Genomic DNA, 11,073 nt, shown 5'->3' with positions numbered 1-11,073 from the left:
GCTGTCTCTCTCTGTGTCAAATAAATAAATCAAATCTTAAAAAACAAAACAAAACTGAGAGAGCAGGCACAGACAGTCTGCAGCCTTTGCTGGGATTTCAGACAAGGCCATGGAGAAACGGTCTCACGTGCACTTTGCTTTTCGGATATTCCATGGGACAGCGTGCTGAACGGGTGCCCCCCCACCCGCCCTCCTCCGGCCCCGGAGAAAGGAACCTGCCACACCAGTTACTGAGCTATGAGTCAAGAGCATTCCAGTAACAGGCCCAGCTCTCCTAGACAATGAACTTGGAAACACTCCATGATGTGGGCCAGGCATAGGAAGGAGAGTTGAGGTAGACCACATATAGGATACTGTGATATACTCAGGCACTCGGTGCTCAGAAAAGCAGAACGCATGGGGAAACGAAACAAACTCACCTACTTGCAAGGAAACTTCGCCTTGTACCTATGTTTTAAAAATGCCTCTTTGACGGGCTATGAAAGTGTAGGTGGGTTTATCCAAGGAGCACCTCTGCTCTCTCAGCCCTTTCTGGGAAGGTCGGGACTGTCATGTGGACCACATGTGAATGTGGAGCGGGGCGGGGAGTGGGGGGAGCCCATCACAGCCAACTCCCCCAGTCACCGTGCCCCTCCACTGGCAACGTGCCTAGCTGCTGAAGCAAGGCTGGGTGACGCTCTCACCCAAGTGGTCGCTGGAGGCCCAGGGCACAGGATGTGACCCCGGCTTTGCATGATTCATTTAACCCCTTCACCCCGGACTTCCTTTGCAGAGAAAGAAAAACATGACACTTCTAGGGTGAAAGATTTCCTTAAAGGGGGAAAAGACATTGAAAATTCTGCTCTGGGAAATGAAGGAACAACAGGATTTGTTTTGGCAAATTTAGATCTCTAAGCCAATCAGCTGAGTACTGGCCCCTTGCTCGAGGGAAAAAATCCAACTCGGTGGGTGTAACCATCACCACATGAACACACCGACAATGTTGTTCATTTCCCGTGGATCACCCGGGGATCTGAGGAAACAGAACCTGTGTCTGTAAGCCCTCTAAGATACCTATGTTTCTTCCTCTCTCATCGCACTGTATAAAGCACATATGCATTCACATTATCCTAAAGTCACTTGAAGAATACGGTGATTGCTTACAAACGGTAAAAAATACCAACGCGATGCAAAGAAACGAGCACTTTACAGAGATTTGTCTTTGATGGCCTTTAACGTGAATTATTTTATTTAAAACAGGAATCCATCAGAGGTGGTGAACTATCAGGGTAAGTAAATGTTCTAGAGCATGGCACAGATGAAAGGTAATACTCACCAGCACCTCACATGGGACTAAAAGACAATGTCAGCCACACAGCGTGGAAGGAAAACCGACACAATGTAGAAGGCACCTGGCTGGGAGAGAAGCCCGGTGTACGCTGCCCACGAGCAGCTTCGCTTCTGTGCACTGTGGATACGTCAGGACAAACGACATCGGGAACAAACAGAACGGGTTCTGACCTGAAGCCCGGGAGCCTCTGTGGGTAGCGAATCTTTCCTTAGACCAGTTTCCACCCACCCTTGCGAGTTTAAGGTCCTCAAGAGGGGATGCGTATGCGAGAGAGTAACACAAACGCTCTCCCCCGTTTTGTCTCCGGGAGAGAGAAGCGCCCTCCCCAGCTCAATTTCAGCAGTGGCTTCTAACTTAAAACCAACTAACAACGATAAAATAAAAGACAGAAGGGGGGCCTGGACTTAGACCAATCAGTCCAATGGGAGAGGCAGATTCAGAAAGAGAAAGACTGGTCACCAGTTTGCAGGTGCCGCGAATAAACGCCTGTCTCAGCGACCAGAGGCCACAGCACAGGCAAGCGCAGTGCTGCCCTGGGGCGGCAGGGAGGGAGCAGCTTTGCCTGCCCGCCAACGCTCCGCACTCCTACCAGTGACCCCAAGCCAAGTGCTGAAGTTGGAAGAGACCCCGAATTGGCAAAGGATCCCAGGCAGTGAGCTGCCTGGGGTGGCCGGGCCTGTGGGAAACAAGACTCACGCTCTCAAATAACGACCCCCAAGCCCCCTCTCCTCGTCCTGACGGCACTGCATGTTTGCCCTCCTCCTCGCAGGGAGGTCCACACCATTCCATTTCCCCTCTCAGTTCTAGGCACTCTCTGGGACATCTGCAACGAGCCAGGCTCTTTTCATTTCTTTCCCACTCCATTGGTGACTTTTGACTTGGAATGTCGATTCCTTCTTCTGGAAGAGTGGCTTTCGTTGTTGCCTGGATGCTTGGGTGGGCTGTCTTCAGAACCTGGCCAAAGGAATGAGAATACGCCCGTTACCGTGGCTATGCGGGGCTGTGGGCTCGCTCTTCAGATCTGCTGCTCTCCCTGCTTGCTCGGGCCACCCTGGGCCAGCCTAAGTGCAGGCTCTTCTGCTGATACTTGCACTCCATCTAGTGGCCTCATGCATACACGAAGGCAAGGCCCGGAAACCCAGCACCGAGCTGGTACTGCCGGTGTATCCAAGCGGATGGAGGGGGGCTGTTGTAAAGAATTTTTACATTCTCGCTGTGTAAGATAGACTGTGTTCACGGTGATGCACTCCAGAAGAAAGAGGACAAATGAAATCAAAGCACAAGGGGCCAGGTGTCAAGTCTACTCTTCCAACCAAGGGAGGCATCACCTAGATTTCCATGCCTTGGCCCACTTACACACTAGAGTTCCTACATCCCCAAACTGAAAGGATTCCTGACTCTATAAAATTAAAGATACTATGCCCTCTACCATTTGATCCAGACAGCAGCATTAAAAACCAGGCCCCTGCTCCTCATGACAGCTCTGGAGCCTCCCACTGAGGATGCCACACACCTTCGAGATGCTCACGGTCTGCGGGGACAGCATCATCTGCCACACTTGTTATTTGTTTGAGACCTCAGAGAAAAACTTCCACATCAGTGGGATGCTGAGCAAACCAGCAGGTGTCAGCCAGGTGGAGGGGGAGCCTTCCAGGTAGTGGGGTGTAAGGCTTGGGGGAGAAGCACGACTGCCTAGCATCTTGCTGGTTCTGCCCTGAGGCTGAGCACATGGCCACCCTCCAGCCCAGCAGTCAAGCCACACAGTTCTCTGCTCCAGGGCTCAGATCCAGGCCCTCCACCCAAGACAGCCATGAAAAACATAAAAAGTTCCCTGAGTTTTGGTCTCCATTGCAAGGGCCATTTGGCTTAGTCCAAGAGATTCTTCAACCACTCTGAAGTTGTTGTTGTTTTTTTTTAAACCATTCTGTCTACCTTTCATTTAAACATATCTCTACCACTGCCTACTTCCTGCAGTCTTTTCAATGGAGAAGGGCCTAGAAGTGCCCAGAATTGATCTGTGAGGAGATGGTTCTGAATGAGGGAGCACAGGGAAACCCTCTGCCCACTAGTATCAGCATTCCAAAACAGGTGCCCATCAACTCCTTGATTCAGGAGTCTTAGAAAGGGCGCCTGGCCACTCAGCAGAAAGCATGCTCGCCTCTTCCCTGGAAAGAACTCTGAAAAGCCTGACCCCCAGAAAACTCGGGAAAGCAATGCCAACGGTAGTGCTTTCCTCTCCCTGGGCCCATGGTTTCTCTGAGCAATTCTGTGAGCTCAAATTCATGGTCTCCAGCATTCATAATTCTCTCCGTTCGGCCAAGCCCTCCAATCAGCTCACGAGAGCTGACAAGACCTTACTGTCCAGCGGAGCCTCCTTGATATCATTCCACAAGCCTAATTCCTTAAAATAGCCAGGTGGCCCCAAATCTTTCCAAAAGGCTCGAGATCCCTGGCTCCCCTATTGAAATCTCTCTCATACTGGTCTGTCTCTTGAATCAATATAATTAAATCAACCTGCTTCTTCTGGGAGACCTCTCCTCCTGGTAAGTAATTCTTCCTAACCCTTTTCACTCATGACTAAAGCCAGTAGGAAGAACATTCCCATCATGGCGCCCGAGACGGCTGCAGGCCTCGTGACATTCTCCTGTCTCAGAAAAGGCAGAACCACATGGCGCCTCTTCTTCTGAGGCAAGTTTCTTGGGCAGATCTGGCCAGTACTTCGCAGGTTTCATGAATAGGGAACGGATGACATGTGATGAGGAGGTCTGAGAGCCTTCAGGGCGTATGTTTATCAACATTCAGAGGATAAATATTGATTGCAAATCTTGTTACCGGGCCTCAGGAGGAAGAGAGCCCAATAAAGTTTTAAATAGTGAGTGAGAGAGAGAGATACCTTTTGAGCCTTTCCCATGAGACCAGGAGATGTCTGGACTGTACGTGCCATCTTCACACTCTGAGTACGTCTAGGGAGAGAGGTAAACTTAGTGATGGAGTTTCAAGTACTCCCCGGGGTGGGGGGAGCGAGGCCAGCAAGTGAGGCTGCCCTGCCCCCGCGTCACCAGCAAGTGGCAGAAACTCCTCACGCTTCTGTTCCTCAGCTATAAAACCACCACCCTCTCCCAGGGGCTACAGCATCGATCTTCTAGAAAGCGATCTTCTAGAAAGCACCGTAGGTTCCTCAGACTTAGGGTATGAATCAAGGACGAAAGCTGTATTTTACTTAAGAGGATATTACACTTTGCGGTAGACTACCAACGCAGAGCTGCGTTTTCAGCCCGCTCACGTCCGTTTCCTAACTGTGACCCTGTGTCTTCTACGAGGTGGGCAGGGCAGGCGTTTTATGAGCAGGGAGCCCCAGGCTGGGTCACAGGGAGGCCCGCACAATGTACAAGGGCCGGGAAGAAAACCCAGCCTTTCAAAAACCAGTCCAGGCCTCTCTGTGCAATGTTATTTTTAAACAGACACATAACTGGGTTTTAAACCCCTTTACAAAAGGAGGATAGAAATAGTGACCTAGTGAGCAGGGCACGCACAAGCATGGGCAGCCACTGATCGGGGACGAATCCTGAGCTGGTTACGTTTCTACGGTAGCCAAGACTGGAGCTGCGAGCTCACGGTGTTGGCCATGCCACGTTCTCAGAGGAACACCCCCCGCTGAAGCTCCAAGCAGGGTGTGATCATTTTAAAGAGGACCAGCTCTGCCTTCCCTTCCCTACCTTTTCTCGGTGACCACAGTGCTCTGCGTACCACACCATACCATAGAGACACAGGAAGGTGGTGAAAGCCTGGAAGAGAAAAACAAGTACATTTCATACACAATGCTGCACCAAAAAATCCCATTTCCCAGGATTTCAGGGTTTCAGTAGTAGCGCACGCGAGACAGCTCAATGCGGTTTTGCCATCTCTCCTAGGACACTGGGTACACAATGGCAGAGATGGACCCCGGGACACGAGTGTGTGTGTGTGTGTGTGTGTGTGTGAGCGGGGGAGGTCATCCCCCAAAGCTTCAGACAAGAGTTACGACGAGACCCTCGTGACTACTTATGACGCCGATAATCAGAATGCAAGATCATTTTTCGACAGCAGATAAGGTGGAATGTATTGTCTGCACAGGTTTGCGGGTTTTCCTGGAGAGACGTATAGGATTTCCTATACTTTACGTCTGGTTCTCGGGGCCCATCCTCTGCCAACAGCACTGAGAAGTTACAAGGACTCGAGCGGTCAGCTTCTGTGGTGAAGAGGAGCTCTAAAGCAGAAAAGAGTTTCACGTGGTCTGGGATCACAGTGGCGCTGGAGGGCATCAAGGACTGACAACCCGGTGACTCTGCTTTCTCAACCCCTTTTTTGTCTCAGTGGCCCCACCCCAGCCCCAGTTCTGGTTGCTTTTGTTTTTCTTCCGTAAGTAGATAGGAAAATACAGAGGAAACAAAACCGCTTTGGAAGCAAGCCCCTGAGGGAAATGAGAAGGGAGTGGTCCGTGGGTGCCCAGAGGCAGGGATAACCTCTACTTCCCCTGACAACTCCCCCACCCACCTTGCACCACACCCTAAATTATACTCTAATTTAAGCAAAGAATAGCATCTACGGAAATCCAAAGTCTTCAAACGTGCCCAGACACTAAAGATCAGGGAGAAGTTTCTGGTTGTCTTGCTGGAGCACTGAAGGAGAGAGGAGAAGTGAGGACAGATGAGTTCCCGCCAGGCCCTCCAGCCAGGCCTGACCTTCCCGACTGTAAGTGAATCACCAAAACAAAACAAAACAAAGCAAGATGACTGTCTGTCCCAGTTCCCTGTCTTCGGGATTCCTTGCCTTAGGAATCACCGACACCAAAGCACCCTCACTGTCTGACCTCCGTCTCTTCCTCTGAATTTCCTGTTGGGGGCTGTCACCTTGAACCAACCATTCGAACAGTTGTAAAGTCATGGCAGAGCCTCTCTTTTTGATTAAGTTTAATTCTTTCCAAGAATCATAACTTCAGATCCCAAAGGGCTGCCTGTCGGATAGCATTCATTTCAACTCCTCTCATTTCACAGAAGAGCAATGAATGTTCAGAGAGGTGAATGGCCTTCTCAAAGGCACGCAGCTAGTTTGTGGCAAACCGGGGCCTGGACACAGGTCTCTTGGTATTCCTGGATCCAACTTTTAGGGATGGCTGCAGAGATAAATACATCATTGATATGATGTCTATACATCCTCATATCTGTATCCATCCATCCAGCCATTCACTCACCCATCCCCAGAGAAAGAAAAGCATCCCTGGGAACAGGCAGCACCAGCAGCATCCCTCTGCACCAGCCCCAGACCCGAGGGTGGAGCCCAGCGTGCATAGCTCTGGCCCACTTCCTGTCGGTCAGCCATGTTTACTGAGCGCCTGCTAGGTGCGCAGTGTCATCTTAAGTGCAAAAAAGACAGGAGTCCGAGTGCTCTGGAGGGCCTTCTTTTACATCAGCGACGTGGGAGTACTGGTGTGCTGCAGACAACATGAAATGCGAGACCCACTGGTTCATTTATTTTAAAGCCATATGCAAGGTGGCATACATCGGCAGATGAGGGATCTCAAGAGAAGGAAGCTTATAGCCTTCCCCATCAAAAAATCAGACAATGAATGAATATATTAAGATGATAAAATGAAAATAACTTCTAACCTTTAACATATTCTGGGCCTTGCTCAAGATTTCTAATATACAGCACCATTAAATGTACCATTTTCATGGGATGGAAAGAGTGGGGAAGCCTAGAGGATTTGCAGAGTGTCAAGTTTAGGTATGCGTTTGCTCCTTTACAAAGAACAAAACAGACTGCCCTAGGTTTGGGGGTGGGGGGTGGGGAGTGGGGGGCAGGTTCCACCTCCCCAGACCAGGAGGCTGGCCAGACAGCAGTCACTTCACTAGACTAAGGGGCCGTGAGCAGGAAGCTGGCTGTCATTGCGAATTCTGCCCACTGGAGGGCAGGAGTGTGGAGCTCGGCCTTCCCAGCCCTGTCCTGAGAGGGCAGGTGGCAGCAGCTGTGGCGTGCTCAGGCCGAATGGGCTTTGCAATTTGCAGGCAAGAAAACACTGGCAGGTGGTGAGCGACAGGTGCTTATCATCACAATCGCCACACAAAGGGCCTGCTGTGGTGGCCAAATTTACCACTTTACCTGGGTACTTAGGGGCCCAGTTCACACTTGTCCCAGGAGACAAAAGCTTGTGATTTACAGGTTTGCAATCACACCTGTGAAAATCTGGCCTCGTATCCACTTAAAATGTCAAGGCCTGGATTTAAAATAGCAATTGTACAGATTTTGTTTAAAGAAAGGGAAAGGAAAAAAAAGAGAAAAGAAAAACATGTGGGATGAGGGCCAAGGCGGCACACAAGCAGGGGTGTTGCGGCAATGAGGGCGTAAGACCTGGCTTGCCTTCCAGTTAGAGTAATGAGCAGGTAAATTTACGACGACTGATCAGACAACTGTTGAGAAGAAGCTTGGTAACCTGCATACAGGATCTCTGCTTCTGCATTCATCTCAAGGTCTGGACCTGTTCTCTTACCAAGCAAGGGGAATAATTAGGGGCTTAGTTTTTCTGAGTAGTAAGGGAGGCCTGGCCACACTTAACTCTCCTATGGAATAATGTTCACCTCCCTCCTGAGTTTGAGACCAATCTTAATGTTTAATAAAGGCCCTGAATATGGGCAGTGGGGACCCCTAATCAACCCAGCCAATGGCTTTTCAGGCCAGGTCACCCTCCATGGCACTCATCATTGATAACACTCATCAGGGGATTCTGCTTTGTCTTCAAAGGCCTGATCTCCTGAGGCTGTTTCTCAGGCCCAGCCTCTTAAATGTGGCTGCTCCAAAGAATTCCATCCTCAGCCAGTTTTTCCTGCCTGCCCCCCCACGCCCCCCCTCCTACCTCCGGCTCCTTCCCCTAACCTAATCCAGTGGCTCCAACCACTCCCTGGGCACCAGTGGCCCTCAACTCATTCACCTCCATGTCTGACCAAGTCTTCCCAGTGTTACTGGACAGACTGGAACTTCTAATGACACAGGGCATCTTCACCTTTAAGTTCTAAGGGTCCCTCAAACCCCAATGCCCTAATCAAATTCATCTCCTTTCACTCAATGGACTTCTCTGATATCCCCCAAATCCGACTTCCTGCTCAGCGGGGTATCTGCTTCTCCCTCTTCCCCTCACCCCACTCGTGCTCTCTCTCCCTCTCTCTCAAATAAATAATTGAATAAATAAAATCTTTTAAAAATAAATAAATCCAGCCCTCTCTCTGCATCTTTCCACACCTCTGCCTTGGGTCAGCCTCCGTCATTTCTTGCTTGGGACCCTCAACACCCTCAGACAGCACCTCTCCTCCCTCCAGACTCACCCACCCTGTGCAGCCTTTCTCTGTGAACCAGTGTCTTCCCACTGAATGACCATCCTTAGATCTCCAACTACAGACACACAAGGGTCCCTTGTTCCCTCCCCCACCTTACTCTCCTCACTCACCCAAAAGGGGTGCCATCTTTGCTGCATGTCTTTGCACGTGCCTGTCTCTCAGCCTGCCTGGATGTCTCTCCGGCCTCTATCTCTTGAACCCACTCCTTTGTACTCCATGCATTTGCCGAGTGAGTCCTACGCATCAGAGACTGTACTAGATCAGTGGGGACTAAAGGACAACAAAAACTTAGTCTTTGTAAGCAAGAGGCACAACGCTGAGGAGACAATGTAAACACCCAAAATTATGTGACACTGAGGCTGGAACTCAAAGAAAAATGTAACAGGTGCGACCGATCCCCCAAGGGGACTTAACCAGCCCTCCTGGCAGGACGCGCTTCACGGAGGGCAGGTATTTAGTGTGGTCTTGGCGTGAGTCACTAGGTAGAAAAAGCAAGGAAAAGCATTCAGGTGAGGCAAAGAAAGCACCCCAGGTGAAGACCAGAGAAGTCTGGAAGGATGATTCATTGAGGTGACTAAGAGTAGTCTGGAGTAGCCTGAGAATAAAGTCCAAGAGGGTGGGTACGATGAGAGCTCCAGAAGATGACGGTCCTAAACACACAGGTAAGAGTTCACACTTCAGCTGGCAGGTTTTGTGGTAGGGCTTCTTCTTCCTTCTCGATACTTCTTTCTGCACGGAGGAGTTTGCTGGTATAATACTCCTGCTTCTCTCCACCCGACTCCCCTCGCTGGAGAAGAGTTCCCTCTTGAAGGACGGGTGAATCTGAGATAAGGAAGCTGGACATCTCCAGTCCTTCCTTGGGGGCTGGGCCACCCACATGGCGTGATGCTTTCTGGGGTTGGAGAGTGTGCCTCATTCTGGGCTTCACTCTTCAGAAGCCCCTTGTCTCCACGCATCCAAAGCGGATATTGAAAAATGTGAATCCTCAGTAACAGAGTGCTATGCTGATCTCCACGTCCTTCTTTCACCCTCTATTTGAACTATTCTGAACCGAGTCCCGGAAGGTGGCGTGGCGGCAGCATAAAGAATGGCGCTGAGGGGCAGAACGCGGAGGAGCTGCATGTCCCAATAGCTGCAGGGACAGTGGGATGGGAGGGAGAGGACGGAGCTGGATGGACAGAACCTGGTGACCCGCTGGTTTCAAGAGGGACAGAGGAGAGGAAGCAGCCCCTGCAGTTTTTCGCTGGGGCACCGGATGGAAGCAACTCCCAGCTTGTGCGGTGCTCTCTAGTGCTCCCTCAGCTCTAGGTACACACTCTCCGTAATGTTTATCACACAGGAACGATTAGTTTGCATGGCTCATTCCCATCGGGACCTGGAGATCCTTGGAAGGGGACGCCTTTGCAGGGGGAACAGGAACTCTCTTGCCAGACTGCATGTGGGCCCTAGCTCTGCCACTTCCTATCTGTGTGACCTTGAGCCAGTTACTGAACCTCTCTGGGCCTTTATCTCATCTATAAAGAGGGCTAATAAAGTACCTCCCCTCCAAGTAATCCTCAAACATGTCATTCATGAGAAGTGCTTAGACTCGCGCCTGGCTCACAATGAGCATTAATATAATCCTATCATCACCATCAGCACGGCTCCAGCATCAGAGGCCATGCTGATGAACCCTCAGTAAACGTTCTGTGAACAAATGGCAGACTTCCAGGGACCACGCTAGGTGAAGGAGAGACCAACGCGGGGACAAGGAGTGGTTCATGTCCTCGAGAAAGTGACACTCACACAGGCACCAAGGCAAACCAAAAGTCACCAACATAAGGGAGCGTACACCAAATGTCAAATAAGTAAAACAGAGAAAAGTCTCTAAAATTTAAAGAGAGGCTGGGGGAGCCCCTGCAGGCAGGTGCCGGAGAGGGCTTCTTGGCCATGGCCTTGCGAAGATCTTGCTGGCCACTGCTGGCCCAGGGCGGGGCTGTATGCAGGTGCTGTGAGAAGGGATGCTGTCCACATCCCAGGAGTCCTGCCTCCTGCCTTAAGCTCTCCGTGGTCCCCAGGGCTCCATGGTCCCCAGGGTCCACCAGGTGAGGGCAGCACCCACCTCTGCCCGTCCCTGCAGTCAGTCAAGCTACAATTCACATGCCTGATGCATATGCCAGACAGACATGTGAGAAGCACAAAGTTAAAATCTCCAGGCTCCTCCGACGCACTCCCTTAACCAATCCTTACATCTAGTCTCACTGGGATGGAAAAAATACATTTGCACATTAATTCTGGAGTATAGGCACAAAGGAGATCATTATTCCCTTTCATTGTTCAGATAAAACAGGGCAGAACAGGCTCAAGGTGCTCTGACACAGTTCAGACATCTAACAA

General features: G+C 50.6%; 1 protein-coding gene across 2 annotated transcripts in view; it reads right to left on the bottom strand.

Moving 5' to 3' along the window:
- Window positions 1-1,194: 1,194 nt before the first annotated feature.
- Window positions 1,195-11,073, bottom strand: part of PTDSS1 (phosphatidylserine synthase 1) — a 62,510-nt gene continuing 52,631 nt past the window's right edge. For both annotated transcript variants that reach the window (XM_002920967.4, XM_019801531.2), the window contains 3 exons: window positions 5,047-5,115; window positions 4,224-4,293; window positions 1,195-2,284 (listed from right to left, as the gene is read on the bottom strand). In XM_002920967.4, coding sequence (XP_002921013.1) covers window positions 2,175-2,284; window positions 4,224-4,293; window positions 5,047-5,115 — 249 coding nt within the window. In that variant the 3' untranslated portion in view covers window positions 1,195-2,174. The remainder of the gene's footprint in view (window positions 2,285-4,223; window positions 4,294-5,046; window positions 5,116-11,073) is intronic.

This window comes from Ailuropoda melanoleuca, chromosome 9 (genome assembly GCF_002007445.2).
Source record: "Ailuropoda melanoleuca isolate Jingjing chromosome 9, ASM200744v2, whole genome shotgun sequence".
In the NCBI taxonomy this organism is placed as follows: Eukaryota; Metazoa; Chordata; class Mammalia; order Carnivora; family Ursidae; genus Ailuropoda; species Ailuropoda melanoleuca.
The sequence above is the reverse complement of the archived record's forward strand: the minus strand, read 5'-3'. Positions and strand labels throughout refer to the sequence as shown.